Genomic DNA, 16,146 nt, shown 5'->3' on the forward strand with positions numbered 1-16,146 from the left:
ACAAGCAGTGTCTTTTGTATCTAATTTCTCATGTAAATATGTGCAGCCATGAGAAAATATCTATTACCTTACTGGGAAGCAGTGATGGGTTGGTGATAGAAAGGCCATCAGCCTGAAGAAAATCTGCAAATTCTATCTGATCCATGTGAACATGGAAAAGTAGACAAAATAATTATGAGGAGAGTGTAATTACTCCTACAAACAGTTTCATAGGCCACAAGAAGATAAATGACACTAAAGACATTGTACTGTGCCTTTGGACAAGGTATTTAATTCTTGCCTTGCTTTCTACTTGGTATTATTCTTACTAAGGCATTGGAGCTGGCAGAATCGTTAGCACACCAGGCAAAATACTTAATGGCACTTCACCCACCTGTATGTTCTGAGTTCAAATTCTGCTGAGATTGACTTTGCCTTTCATCCTTTTGGAGTCAATAAGTGTCAGTTGAGCATCAAGATCAATTTTCTTTTTTTTTTTTCTTTTGGGGTTGATGTAGTCAACTGGTCCCCTCTCCCTAAATTTTAGGCCTTGTGCCTATACTACAAAGAATTATTATTATTACTACCTGAAGAAAGGGTCTGTGACCATGGCATTTACAGGCCAACAAAAGTCATATGATTAATGTTCCTCTTGAACAATTACAAGTCAACAGCTGCAGGAAAGGAATTCCACCTCAGAGCTGAATGTTTAGAAACAGAAAAGATGTCTAGCAGTAAAACTTCTATTACTTCAAGAGTATGAAATTGTTTCAATTTGAAATAAAATAAACAAAACTAACTCTTGGTAACAAAGAAAATTCATAGAACAAAATAGGAATGTGATGTTTTTTTTTAAGAATATTTTTAATGAAAATATATTGGTTTGTTTTTTTATATAGTATCTTCCTTAACAGTGATTTTACAATTTTCATCAGTTAAAAAGATTGGTTCTTTCTTCTGCTCTTGTTTTTCACTAATTTCCTTTGGTAGCATTTTCCAAGTAAAAGCACCATGGCGCTAAATGTGGGATAAAGAAATTGTTAAAATTAAAGAAATTGTCTATTATATTGCGTTAGTTCCTAATACTATCTCTTATCTAATTCAAGACTTCATTAAAGGTATCTACAGACTTCTTCAGTAAATTATTAGTTTATATAAGAGTAAATCTGAATCTTTACTGCCAAAAAGACTTCCTTCTTTCTAGCATCAGGCCAATGAATGGCTACTGGTAACTTTCTTGACATACACACACAATGCTTGTCATGGAAATTTTGTGTGAGATACAAAGGTGGTTTTCCCCTGCTTTCCTTTGGATGCTTTTAACAAGATGCTGTTTTGTAGTTCGGAAAGAAAGGAGACAAACTATCCTCAAGACTTGAATATTTATTTGCCAAAACCAAAGCTGACCTTAGCAAGATTTAAACTCAGTATAGAGAGCTAGGACAAATATCATAAGACAATTTATCCTACACTTGCTCTAATAACCATGCTAATTAAAAGTTTAATTATTTTACGCACGGAGTTGACTGAAATACAGAGGTTTGTTCTGCATTGCATTATGGCATCTACCAACTAATATACTCTTCATTTTACATTGTTTTTTTTTTCCCAAGTCGTTGGCATTGATAGGAAGAGTTTTACCACTCACCCACAGTTCTTCATTTTCTAGAACACACAGCAACACAGAAAACACCAGTTTTGTTCTGGTTTATGTCAATATATTTTTCTGAGAGAAGCAGAACATAGCTTTTTATCCCTGGATGTCATTGCTGTCACCAACCACATTGCAACACAAACTAGATGCATTTTAACATGCCACCAGCACTAGAAAGAGTGTCTGCAGCAAGATTCAATCCTTTCTACTCAGCATCAGTTTTTATTTGGAGTTACTGCTATCCTAGATACATTTCGTGTATTGTATTCAGTTCATTCATGAAGAGTTTTAATTATTTTTTCTTATTATTAGCTCCCAAGTGCCACCAGAGAGCCATTCTTTTTGCTCATTTTTCCTATTTCTAAGGACTCCTGTGCATGTTTCTTTGTAGACTACCAATATTCATCCGTTGAAGGCAGTAAGCTGGGCAAAAAGCTTAGCAGTATCTCATCTGCTTTTATGTTCTGAGGACAAATTCTGTCATGCTGACTTTGTCTTTCACCCTTTCAGGATCCATAAAATAAGTATCAACTGAGCACTGAGGTCGATTTTCTCCCTCACCCGTAATTGCTGGCCTTGTGCCATAATTTGAAACCAATATTCATCTATTGATGTGTTGTCTGTGATACACTGTAGTACTTTGAACCTATTTTCTTAGTGTAAAAGAAAAGCTTCTTTTGTTTCATCCTCTGATTCTGGATGTTGCATTTGTAGCATGGCTTATCACTGACATCTTTGAAGGCCTTATTTTGGTTTTTCTTAACACCAAATGGTAGTCCAATGTTATATCCACTCCTTTCATCAATCAAGTAGCAATCAAGCTAGACCTCCATTTTATGGGAATAGTGATGTGGTCTATTTAGTTTTCTAATTTACCAATCTGGTGGCATTTGTGTCACTTTATGGATTGGAAATAAACTACTGCTAACAAGACGGTAAAAAGAAGTGCAAAGAAAGACAAAAGAGCCTGCCATGAGAATTGTCATCAATGATGCCAGCATGGAAAATGACATTAAATAATGATGATGATGATGTAGTAGTAGTAGAGAAAGCTTCACAAAAAGGAAATTGCAGAATCTTGTACAATATCTCAAGAATGTTGATTGAAATATGTTCAAGTAGATCCAAACCAGTTAAAAGCACATTAGGACAGTAAATAACAAAGGCATCAGAGAAGGTAAGATGGACTGAACGCTTCCTTAAACTGTTCAATGGGCCCCTACCCACATGCAGATCCACATTGTCTACTCTTGCCTCCAAAAAAAAAACATAAACTATAAAATCATAAAATCCTCCAGAGATGTTGAAAATCAGAAAAGCTGCAGGACCAGAGTTCCACATGAATTTTTTAGGCTACTCCCCACCCCCTACTAAAGCAGATATGGATGGAAGGCAGAGTGTTCAAGGAAAGGAAGGAAGGCTATCTGATGAAAGTACCAATAAAAGTGAGAATAAGAACTGGTGAGGTATTATGCTTCAGTCAGTATCAAGGTACTTGTAAAAATCACTTTTGAAAGACTGAAAAATTCCATACAAGCCATATTAAGAGCAGAGTAAGCATGATTTATGGAGGGATAGTTTTATAACCAGAGTCTTACACTTTTGATTATCACTGAACAGTTGCAAAAATAGCAGGCTCCTCTCTTTCTCAGCTTCAGCTTTGGAAAAGATTTTGATAGTATTAACAGGAAAGTGATTTAAGGGTCTAATCCACCATTACAGAATTTTCATCGCACTCACTAATATCATTCATTGTAAAGTGATACACAAGTGCTTGTCATCACCAATGATCTTCATGACACCAATTTACTGGGTGATATGTCAAACTATGCAGGCTGAAAGTGCAAGTCTACAGATCTAGACTATAGAGAAGACATTTTTCTGGTGTACCACTATGTTTGAGATATGCAGAAAAAGACAGACAGGCTAACAGAAATAGCAGTGAAACTTGGACAGAAGGTTATCATTGGAAAAACAGATCATAAAAATTCAAAGTGATGCCTCTGGTGCTGCCATGGTTGAAAATCAAATATCTATGAAGTGTGTTCACAGCTGAAGGGCTCCAAACTAAGACATGGAAGACTAAATTAAGCCTTCAATGTTTCAAAGTCTGTCATGAAGGCGAAATCTCTATCTAGACATATTAAACCAAGAATTTTCAATAGCAATATCAAATCTGTCCTGCTGTAGGGTGCCAAGTTTGCATGTATTCTCAGAAAGCTGCAGGTATTCATTAAGAGGCGTCTCTGAAATATCCTAAATGTTAGATTTCCAGAAATTATGAATAACAAAGACCTATTGGCTATCACCTTATAGACATTAGTAGAAAAGGTATTGAAAACAACAGGGATAATACTGGAATCAATTAAAATGAAAAGTACAAGACAAGATGCATTAAAAGACCAATGTGAAGAGCCTGTGTTCTGCCAGGAATCCAAACAAGCTAAGATGTCTGCACTATGGCCTAAGTAGTCCACATTTTTCTGAGGTCAATAAACCAAGTGCAAGTCAAATACACACACACACACACACAATATAATTAACTATTCTTTTGAATGTGGGACTCCAGCATGGCCTCAGTCATCCTGAAAATTTGCTTTTCTTTTCTGTCTTCCATTTTAATCAATCATCAACTAACTAGCAGAGCTAATTGGGTATTGAACCACCAGTGAAGGGTTTAATGTTTTGCTTCTCTATCACTAACATTGAGTTATATTGTTGAACGGTCAGCCCATCAGTTCCTGAGTCAATACCATAGGTTGATAAAGCTCATTACTGTATTTTGTTAGCTCAGCTCAATATTTTCCCATAAGTATTGTTAATAATGCTTGATCCTAGGTTAACCGTGATCAAAGCAATTCATATGTAACCATATGTAATTCTGTATATCAGGAATTGCATTGCCCAATTTATCCTTCTTTATATAAAACAGTAGGGTATGATTTGTGGGAGATTTGGCAGCAATTTTTAGGCTGTCAAACAACCACATAATAGCCACCCTTGTTAGCATGTTCCTGTGAGTATAGCTTGGAGAGGTAGCTGACCTCTTATTTCTTTACTGCCCACAAGGGGCTACACACAGAGGAGACAAACAGATTAAGTCGATTATATCGACTCCAGTGCATAACTGGTACTTATTTAATCAACCCCGAAAGGATGAAAGGCAAAGTCGACGTTGGCGGAATTTGAACTCAGAACATAGCGGCAGATGAAATACCACTAAGCATTTCACCTGGCACACTAACATTTCTGCCAGCTCACCATAAGAGGTAGCTGACCTCTGCCACACAGCTTAACCCAAGAAGTCATGATGGTTACTCAAAATTCCAATAGGTTATGAAACTCATCTTCATCCACCACCATCACAAAAGTTGTTGTTGTGTGCTGTACTTATTAATGTTTTCTTGATTTTGTTTAACCCCTGTTCAAAAAGATCTACAATGAAAGGCAATTCAGCCTTGAATATTCTGTCTTTTTTTGTATATTTAGAACTACATTGTCTAATGTGTCCTCTCTGCATGAAGACAGTAGGGTGTGACATGAGAAAATTTGGTTGCTTTATTCTAGTGGCCATATTGCTTTATTGTAGTGGATTCCTCTTGGGCTTATGAGACAATCAGTGTATTAGTTTGATAGACATTGTTTTATCCCCGGTCAATCTTGATTTATCAAAAGCATTTAATCCATGACTATTCAGTTGTTTTTAATGGTTTCCTTCTAAGTTTCTAGAGTGGCATCATGTAATGTTTTCTGTGTTAGTTAAAATATAGGGTTGACCAAAACTTGTGAATGGATTTGGTAGGCAGAAACTGAAAGAAGCCTTGTGCATGCATGCGTGTGTGCAGAGCCAGTTTTAAGTCAATTAGACAGATTTGTTCAAATCGGGACCCTCACCAAGAGAAGGCCTCATGCACATGCTTGAGTGGAGGATGCTATTAAAAGTTTTTAGTATATCATTAGGGCTAATGGTGAAGTTTCAAACCCTCAATGCTTTTTTGCTAGGACTGGCATACTACATAAAACATCAATCTTCAGCTTTTGTATATTAGAGGGCCTTGCTGTCATTTCTTTAATTGGGCCACATACTTCCTAGCACCAACCCTGTGTGTATATGTACCCTTGTCTTTACATCATGTGTTGGTTGTAAATAAGTATCATCATTCAAGCAATTTTGTTTGTTTCCAGTCTTCCATGAAAAACATGTCTGGCCATGAGGAAACATTACCTTGCTTGGAAGCAAGTGAGGGTTGGTGACAGTAAAGGCATCTGGCCCAAAGATAATCTGTCTCAATGAATTGTCTAACCCATGCAAGCATACAAAAGTGGACATTAAATGATGAAGAAGATGATGATGATGTGACCTTAAAGAGATTTTGCTGCTGCCTATTTCTTTACTACCCACAAGGGGCTAAACACAGAGGGGACAAACAAGGACAGACACATTGATTAAGTCGATTACATCGACCCCAGTGCGTAACTGGTACTTATTTAATCGACCCCGAAAGGATGAAAGGCAAAGTCAACCTAGGCGGAATTTGAACTCAGAACGTAACAGCAGACGATATACGCCTACGCATTTCGCCTGACGTGCTAACGTTTCTGCCAGCTCACCGCCTTTGTTTCAATTACTTTTGAAAATGAGTAAATTTAGTAAAATAACTTTGTCATTATTAAACTGGTGCTTGAAACATAAATTAACATGAAATTTTGATGGATGGTTTTAACTTAGACTGCTTTAAAATGTTCTATCAAGTTTGCTTCATAGAGCCAGGGGCAGATTGGTATCAAAAGGATCAGACTCTAAAGGAACATTCATATAGAAAATATACTATCAGATGGCATAGCGAAACAATCCATAGCAATGGTAACTCACCTTTCCACGGATGGGGTAGTTTATCTTTTTCCGACAATCATAGCAATGTTCATAGGAAATCTTTTCAATCAAACTATCATCTGTCTTGTCCCATGGGGCTTTCAGTTTGTCTGTAATAGCAGGTAATAAACTATTAATTATTTTAATGAGACAAAGAGTTATAATTTCCTTGCTTATAAGGGAAACATTTTACCAACTGAATAACCTAAATATATTACTGGTGTTCACTTTATAAATTCAAAAACCACAGTCAAGACCAATGGAAGACAATAGTGCTACAACTTCTAATTAGCAAAGGATACAATGAGCAAATGAGATATGTGACGTCTGTAACTGTGCCTAGTGAAATTACAAGTTGTAAGTGATAGATGATGTCTTGAATTTTACATTGATTAGATTTTAAACCCAGATAACATATCTGCTATCTTATACCTGGTTCAGTCATTGGACTGTGGCTATGTTTGGGTACCATCTTGAAAGGTTTTTAGTCAAAAAATCTACACCAGCACTTTTTCTTTAAGCTTGATGCTTATTTTATCAGTCGCTTTTGTCAAACCACTAGGTTCTGTGGACATAAACAAACCAACATCAATTGTCAAGTGGTATGGGATAGTGACACACAGACCCCCCCCCCCCAACACACACATATATATATTCTTTTATTCTTTTACTTGTTTCAGTCATTTGACTGCAGCCATGCTGAAACACCACCTTAAAGGTGAAGAAATTGCCCCCAAGACTTATTCTTTGTAAGCCTAGCACTTATTCTATTGGCTCTTTTGCTGAACCACTAAGCTACAGGAACATAAACACCCCAGCATCAGTTGTCAAGCGATGGTGGGGGAACAAACACTGACACACAAACACATAAATATATATATATATATGATGGGCTTCTTTCAGTTTCCGTCAACCAAATCCACTTGTAAGGTTTTGGTCGACCTGAGGTTATAGAAGACACTTGCCCAAGGTGCCATACAGTGGGACTGAACCCGGAACCATGTGCTTGGTAAGCAAGCTACTTACCACACAGCCACTCCTGCGCCTATATTACTTCTTTCAGTAAGATATTAACAGACAAGGTGTCATACATACATACATATATATATATATGTATATGTATACACACACACACACAGGAGATGGACAAAATAATGGAAACACCTTCAAATTTCAAACAGATTTATTTTAATATGGGGTAGGACTGCCTTTTGCAATAATTACAGATTCAATTCTATGAGGTATGGACTCATACAAAGTTTGAATTGTTTCCAAAGGAATTTTTGTCCATTCTTCAGCTAAAACAGTCTCCAGTTCTTGTAGTGATGATGGTGGAGGATATCGACTTCTTACTTGTTTTTCTAAAATGCACCATAAATGTTCAATAATATTGAGATCTGAGGACTGTGGTGGTCAGGTAAGATGTTCAGCTTCACTTGAATGTTCTTCGTGCCATTCAGTAACAACGGTATCTGTATCAATCCCTGCATTATCATCCTGAAAGATTGTGTTTCCCTCCAGAAACTGTTCCACAACCATAGAATGAATTTGATCAGATAAAATGCTTAAATAGTCTTGACTATTAATTTTACCATGAAGGGAAACCATTGGGCCAGCGAATTTCCAAGATATAGCCCCACCAAATCATCACAGATCCTCCTCCATGTTTAACAGGTGGGAGAAGGCAGTCTGGGTAAAATGCTTCTTTTGGCCATCTCCACACATATACTCACCAGTGGTCAGAAATAAAGTAAAGGGTGACTCGTCCAAGAAAATAACATTCTTCCACTGCTCTAAAGTAGTGGTTTTCTGATTGCAACCCTCCCACATGAAATCCAGCTTTGTGCAGCTCCCAGCAAACAGTTTTAGAGGAAACTGGGTTCCTGAGGTGGTCATTAAGCTCTGCAGTAATTTTGGGAGCTGTAATTTTGTGGTCCTTTCTAACAATTCGCATAAGAGTCTGATAGTCCTGATCTGAAAGTTTTGGTTTTCTTCCAAAAGTTTTGTTTCAAAAAGGAGGTTTTTCCCTCCTTCTCAAAGACTGTCATTACTTTCAATACAGTACTTTTTGATACACCAAACATTTCAGCTGTTTTTGTTACACTAGCACCTGCCATATGAGCACCAACAATTTGACCTCTTTGAAAGTCCGATAGATCTGTTTTTTTTAATGAATTTTAATTACCTTTTTCTGATGATATCTGAAAAGAAACAGCAACTTTAGCAAAACATATTAAGCAACACTAACAATAAATCAAAAAACAAAAATAAACAAGCTTTTGATGGTTTTATAGATATTTCAAAATTATAATGCTATGATGCTAGGTTATTCCATTATTTTGTCCAACCCCTGTGTATATATATATATATATATATATATATATATAAAGGGAAAGTTTACGAAAATAAACAAAAGACAAAGGCAGGTGGTGTACAAAACAAACAGATGTATTAGTATAACGCTCAGGAATAGAAAAAGTCTTTTACGTTTCGAGCCTACGCTCTTCTACAGAAAGATACACAGAAAAAAACAAGGAGAGAAAAAAAATGTGTGTAGTAGCTAACACCCACACACACACACACAACAGGCATCTGTCAAATCCACTGATAAGGTTTTGATTGGCTCAGAGCTATAGTAAAAGACGTTTGTCAAATGTGACCCACGTTGGGACTGAACAAAAACAATGTGGTTGGGAAGCAAACTTCTTACCACACAGCTTACATAAAATAACAAAACTAAATATTGTTAACATATTTACACATTTCTATCAACTGAAATGTATTTCATGTAAATAACAGTAGAATACATTTAGAAATTACCAGTAGTTTACACTACACCATCATCACTATCATCCTTGTAATAGGGTGGTAGACTTTATCACCAGTGTAATACTGCCACCTGATCTTTATATGCAGAATACGTTATTGCAAACTTTTGAAGGCAGAAAAGGAACCAAACGAAAAGAATGGGTTAAGATGGGGTTAGTGATAATATAGTCAGCAGTTTTTAGAGAAGCATGGATTGTTGTAGGAAGCTGTAGAAAAGGAGGATACAGCTCTGTGATGGGGCCCATGTTTGAAGATCAATGGAAAAAGTATCAAAACAAAGACACATTACATATGAACAGCAAAATGAAGAAGCTTCTATGCAGAAATAGCAGTCAAATACCCATTCTACTATATCAAATGAGAATGGATGATACGTTGGATAACCATGTATGAAAAAAAAAACTCATTGGAAATTGAAAATTGATTTGAATTTAATTTTCTTTTTAGACAAAATAAAAATTTGAATAAATGAAAAAAAAAAGGTATGATGGTCACTGCTGGAATGTCTTTGATCATAAGTCTACTTAAGCAAGGAAGACCCGGGGCTAAATAAAAACAACAAAACTTACATGGTTTCATCTTGTCCTTCTCTACTTTTCTACTTGCTGACACGGCAAAGGTAGAGTAATCTCTTCGAGAAATTGTACCATGTCCATATGGTGGTTGTGGAAATTTCTCTTGATGAAGGGTTGGTGCTATCCAGTGTCCTTCAGGCTGACCCTCTGTCTGCATATAACATACTGGTCTGTTGAGCATGTGGTAGTTTTGTCTCAGAAAGCCACAAGTCTTGTGGTAAGGATTATTGGCACGGTAATCATACAGTGATGAAGACAGGACCTTAGTATCATAAGACAAAATATTTGGACGCTTGTTTCCATAGATTCCAAGTGGATCCTGGGCCCGAATAGCAGGAGATGTATCTGGGTATTTTCTTACATTACTGTCTTCATTATAGCAAACAACACGAAAGGTATTTGGGCTAAATGAGAGAGAGAGAGAGAGACGGACAGACAGAGACTACATAAGATAGTTTGTTCACAACTGGCCACCCTGGAACTATGTACAAAACAGCTGCAAACAACAGAACAAAAAAAAAACATTTCTGTTTTGGAACAGTGGATATTGAAGCACATAAAGCTATAAATAATAACTAGCACTCTGTTGGTCATGACGATGAGTGTTCCAGTTGATCCAACCAACAGAACAGCCTGCTCATGAAATTAACGTGCAAGTGGTTGAGCACTCCATAGATGCATGTACCCTTAATGTAGTTCTCAGAGAGATTCGGCATGACACAAAATGTAACAAGACTGGCCCTTTGAAATACAGGTACTATCCAGTTCTGCCAGCTGAGTGAACTGGAGCGATGTGAAATAAAGTGCTTTGCTCAAGGACACAACGCCACTGCCAGGAATTGAACTCATGACCTTATGGTCATGAGCTGAATACCCCTAACCACTAAGCTACATATACAAGAGCATATAGATAATGGGTTAGATAGAAAAATTCAAAGGTGGCTGTCAACAGCATACAATTTTCACTGGTAAGAATAAATTTACTAAAATGAATAGAGAAATTCAAAGGACTGATTTGGTTCAATGGTAGAAAGCCTGTCATGTCTACAGGGGATGTGGGTTCTTGTCATAAAGGTAGCTTTTGAATTTTTATATCCAAAAGTGGATTTTCAATTCAATATTTACAAGCTTATTTATAGCTCTATGCGTATGTGAGCATTGAGATCCATTGTTCCAAAACTAATTATTTCACCTTCTCTTGAAAGTTTATATGATGTCAACAATTATAACATTTGTTTCAAAGATAGCAATGTCTGTTTTTTTTTTGTCTTTTTTTTTGTTTTGTTTTTGTTGGGGTTTTTTTTGCTATTTAAAACTCATTGGAAATTGAAAATTGATTTGAATTCAATTTTCTTTTTAGAAAAAAATAAAAATTTGAATAAATGAAAAAAATTTCTAATGATAAAAACAATTTAATTTTGTCAATGCAAAATTTGAACGAATTGAGAAATATCACAAATTGGAGAATTCCAAAGCTTATATGTACTCAACTGCAAAAAGGGTAACCATGCAATTGACTAGCATTAGGAGTCCACCAAGCCAATGGGGTGGCATTATTTGAAAGTTACAATAATGCAAAGAAGCACATTGTAACAAGCAAAATATAAAAATATCTGATAGTATGGTTAACTTCAGTGATCTCTCTCTATATAAACGGCAGTTTGTCTCTGTGTGTTTCTGTGTGTCTGTTTGGTTGTACCCTCACCCTGACCACTGCTTTCAACCGATTCTGATGAAACTTGACACACACATAGCCCAATGTCATAATTCAAAACTAACGCAGCAAAAATTTTGAAAAGTTCCCCCAGTTCTGAAAAAAATCGATAAATTCGACATGGGGTCGAGAATCAGAAACACAAACCACAGACTGTCATGGGGACGCAACTCGACCTTTTTAACTCTCAAAAAAAATTTACCATCATTTTTTTTCCATTTTTTTGCTATTTTTTGGCTATAACTCTCTAAAAATGCTTTATAGTTATTTCCCTTACAAACCTGAGCAACGCCGGGCGATACTGCTAGTATATATATAAATCTTTAGTTAAATATATTCAATAAGAATATTATATACTGAACTTATATTGAGTGCTCTGTTGTATCAAAGTATCAATACTATTAAAGTATTTATATATTTAATACGAGTGATTATATACATATATATTTTTTTATATATAAGATGCTTTAAATACTCAATTCAAAAATAAAAACTTGGATTTTTGTGTGGAATCAAGTATCCTGACCTTCTAATATGCTGCAACTCCTTATTTTTGTTCAGAAAAAAGGTGTAGCCAATGTCAGTGCTGGCGGCATGTCAAAAGTACAATTCAAGTGTGATTGATGCCAGTGCCATCTGACTGGACCCCATGCTAGTCACACTTGAAAAGCACCCACTACACTCTCGGAGTGGTTGGCATTATGATGGGCATCCAGCTGTAGAAACTTTGCCAGAACAGACTGGAGTCTGATTGCAGCCTCCTGGCTTGTCAGTACTCAGCCAAACCGTCCAACCCGTGCCAGCATGGAAACCAGACGTTAAACGATGATGATGATGTATGATATATATAATTATGATAGACTGTTACCCACTCAATGTTTAGATAAACTTCATCACACACTCACTCTCTTTCTCTCCACACAAAAATGAAACACATTTCGGCGCCAAAAATTGCAAAGGGAAAATCTATTCAGGATTATTATATATATTATATCCAATGATTTTAAGAGGTAGGAAGAAGATATTTTGTTAATATTATACTTTTACTTCATTTCACACATACATGCAAAAACTCGAACGTTTTTTTTAGATGAATTTATCGTTTGTTATCTCTATGCACACTTCGTTATCACCTAACTTCTATAACCTCTGCATTTTCACTTATTCATTTCAAACTTCTTTGAATTTTCAATCTATTGTAATCTATACTCTCTCAAAAACGTTATCTAAAATTATGGGTAAAGAAAGAAATAGCAAAAAATATTTGAAAATGGGGGTGGGGTGAAATTTCCGAGGATTCCACCCCAACCCACCCTGTTTTCTGGACCTAAAAAAGGGTTTTGTAGCATATTAAGGAAGTCACCGGAATTCAGTCAAAGAAAAAAACAAATTTCCAATGATTCCGAACAAAAATAAGGGGTTTGCAGCATATTAGGAGGTCAGGGTACTTGATTCCGTGTTTTTTTTCTTTTTTCTTGGTGAAAATTGTGCGGGTGAAAAGATCAATGGGGGTAGGGGGTGAAATTTCCGAGGCTTCCACCTTGCCCCATCCTGTTTTCCGGAACCAAAAAAGTGTTTTGTAGCATATTAGCAGGTCACCGGAATTCATTCAACGAAAAAAAAAATTCCAATGATTCTGGGATGGGGGGGGGTGTTTCCTTCCCCACTTTCCGAGCAAAAAGTAAGGAGTTTCCAGCATATTAGGAGGTCAGGGTACTTGATTCCATGCAAATAATCCGAGTTTTTGTTTTGTTTTGTTTTTGTTTTCTTAGTGAAAATCGTGAGGGTGAAAGAATCAATTAATACTCCTTATTTTACATTGAGAGAGAAAGAGAGAGAGGGAGAGGATGTAAACTCTTAAGAAAGAAACAAATCTAACATTTTAATAGAAATGCTGACAAACTGTGACCGTAAAGCAAATTAATAGCCTGTTTCTTTATTACCCACAAGGGGTCAAACACAGAGGGGACAAACAAGGACAGACAAACGGATTAAGTCGATTAAGTACCAGTGCATAACTGGTACTTAATTTATCGACCCCGAAAGGATGAAAGGCAAAGTCGACCTCGGCGGAATTTGAACTCAGAACATAGCGGCAGACGAAATACCGCTAAACATTTCGCCGAAAAAATCGGCTCCACTAAACTCTTAGTACTACACCTCTCCACTGTTTAAGTCCGCAATCAGTCAGTAGTTAAGTTATTTTTTTCTTTCATACTTTTTCTTGTTCCAGTCATTTCAGACTGCGGCAATGCTGGGGTACCGCCTCGAAGAATTTTAGTTGATTGAATGCACTCCAGTACTTAAAAAAAAAATTTTAAGCCTGGTACTCATTCTGTCAGTTTCTTTTACCGAACCGCTAGGTTAAGGAGGATATATATACACACACCAACACCGGTTGTCGAGCGGTGAGGGGGTGAACACACACACACACATACATACATACAACGGGTTTCTTTCAATTTCCATCTATGAAATCCAACTCACAAGGCTTTGGTCAATTTGAAGCTATAGTAGAAGACACTTGGCCAAGGTGCCGTGCATTGGCACTGAACCCGGAACCATGAAGTTGGGAAGCGAGCTTCTTACTACACAGCCACGCCTTTTCTTTTTTATTATTTACTTTTATGGAAGACCAGCATAAGAAGGCCCATACAACAAATTGCCCCTCTTCACCCATGAATTCTATTTCCTACGCATATTTTTTAACGAAATTTTGCAGATATTCATTTTCTAGGGTGTAGCTGACGATTAGGTTGATGAAATCTTGAACAAAATAAAAACAAAACTTTTGTGGCGAAGTTTTGTGTTACAGTCCCCCACCGCCGATTTTGTTTTCAAACAAACATTTAAAATGCATTTTTTTTAAACGAAATTTTGCAGAGATACGGTCCCAATTATGTTGATAAAATTTGAAAAACAACTTTTTTTTATGTAGTCCAGTTCACATCAGAAACTATGTCGATTTTCTTTAAAATTATGTATTTTAAAGAAAGTTATGAGGAAATAAAATTCGGGTGGGGTGACTCGAAACTATGCTGAAAAAAAATTATCTTTTTATCAACAAAATCGCAACCACATCCACGAAAACGTATCACCACAAAATTCCATTGAAAATATATGCATTTTATTTTTCTTTTCAGAAATTTCTGAGGAAACGTTATCAGGTTGGGGAAGAGGTATCAAAGCTGTAACTGTCACACCAACAACAGCCACCACCTACTTGTGTTTTGATGGAACTGTCTTCTTGCGAGTAATAACTGGCACAGACACGCGTACGGCCATCCTGTTGCTGGTTAAATCTTGACTCCCAAGGAACTTGGATTAGTATGCACATGCGAACAAAGCGACAACACGATATTCTTCTCTCAGTTGAAGAACCTCATAACGGATATACACTGTAATTACAGTCATCTCCATGACAACATACTGTCTCAGCCTATCAATTTCCGGTTTTTAAAAAAATGAGCGGAAAATTAGCATAAATAGATATTACTGCTGTACATCTCGATCCAGCCATTCCATTCATCTTCTCTGCCCACTATTCCCGAGAGGGTCGTTTGGGTATAGTCCCCAGACACCACCTCAATAGGGTCCTATAAGAAGAAACAGTCATTAGATATTCCGGATGGTTTCCCAACTGAGATTATGGATATTATCCATCTCGTTCCTGATCTACCCCTAGGTCGCCGGTACTACTAGCGAACAGTGGTCCCGGTGCGCGCACTCGCGCATCCGTGCTAGCTAGTCGTAAGTAGTCGATCCTACAACGACTTGCTCGTATGTTTGTATTTCAAGGCTGAATATATATCAAAGAAAATTAAATAATATTTTTCGAACAAAGTAAATAAAACGCCAAGTAAATAATTTTTTAAACTAAGTAAATAAGGGTTAGGGTTAAAAAGTCGTTGTAGGACCACTGTTCGCTAGTAGTACCTAGATCGCCTGTCTGTTGGCTCGGCTTAAAGGATCCGTATTGCGATTCTTTCCTGTGACATTCTAATAACATCCGTAGTACAGGAGCTGTAATTTCTCAATGCAGAAAAGTAGTGACTCGCTCTGAAGAGACTCCCTATTCTCCGAACTCCGCACCCCATCGAATGACGTTACTCCGGAATCCCTTCGGATGAACCCCATTTCGGCCGCGTGTATTCGCAATTGTTCTCTTTTGGTTATCACCCAACCCTCATGACCATAGGTGAGGATATTGTTCTTTTAGTATCGAAGCATGAAGGTGAATGTTATTAGCTGCAACGGGCCTCAATATAGTTACCGTTCACCAAATTTTACCCGCATGTTATTGGTTCACCTTGCCTAGTTATATTTTATTTATTTAATGATTGCATATATAACACGTATGTACATGATACATATCTAATACAAAACTCACATTAAAATTTAGGTTAATGTTTACTTTAACTCCCGGTCACCCAAACAAAAAGAAAATCAAGTGTAATAGGTGTAAAAATGTATAGAAAACGGATATGAAAACAAAAATTTGGGTTAATTTCTAGTTTAACAC

The 16,146-nt window shown here is 36.7% G+C and overlaps 1 protein-coding gene across 1 annotated transcript; it reads right to left on the reverse strand.

The window, feature by feature from the left end:
- Nucleotides 1-817: 817 nt before the first annotated feature.
- On the reverse strand, nucleotides 818-15,051 carry LOC115217592. The gene is made up of 4 exons (XM_029787343.2): nucleotides 14,848-15,051; nucleotides 9,905-10,314; nucleotides 6,507-6,616; nucleotides 818-996 (listed from the first exon to the last, which is right to left on the reverse strand). The coding sequence occupies exons 1-4, from the start codon at nucleotides 14,907-14,909 to the stop codon at nucleotides 871-873; spliced, it is 708 nt and encodes a 235-aa protein (XP_029643203.1). The 5' UTR covers nucleotides 14,910-15,051; the 3' UTR covers nucleotides 818-870.
- Between the last annotated feature and the right edge of the window lie 1,095 nt (nucleotides 15,052-16,146).

The sequence above is a fragment of the Octopus sinensis genome, linkage group LG11, assembly GCF_006345805.1.
Source record: "Octopus sinensis linkage group LG11, ASM634580v1, whole genome shotgun sequence".
Taxonomy (NCBI): domain Eukaryota; kingdom Metazoa; phylum Mollusca; class Cephalopoda; order Octopoda; family Octopodidae; genus Octopus; species Octopus sinensis.

Bases quoted from the DNA above. Each gene is read 5' to 3' on its own strand.
- LOC115217592 (XM_029787343.2), bottom strand. From the start codon at position 14,909: ATGGCCGTACGCGTGTCTGTGCCAGTTATTACTCGCAAGAAGACAGTT. The intron at 10,315-14,847 runs GTAGGTGGTGGC...TCTCTCATTTAG, and splicing joins ACAGTTCCATCAAAACACAA to CCCAAATACCTTTCGTGTTG. The intron at 997-6,506 runs GTGAGTTACCAT...TCCCACATTTAG, and splicing joins ACTACCCCATCCGTGGAAAG to CGCCATGGTGCTTTTACTTG.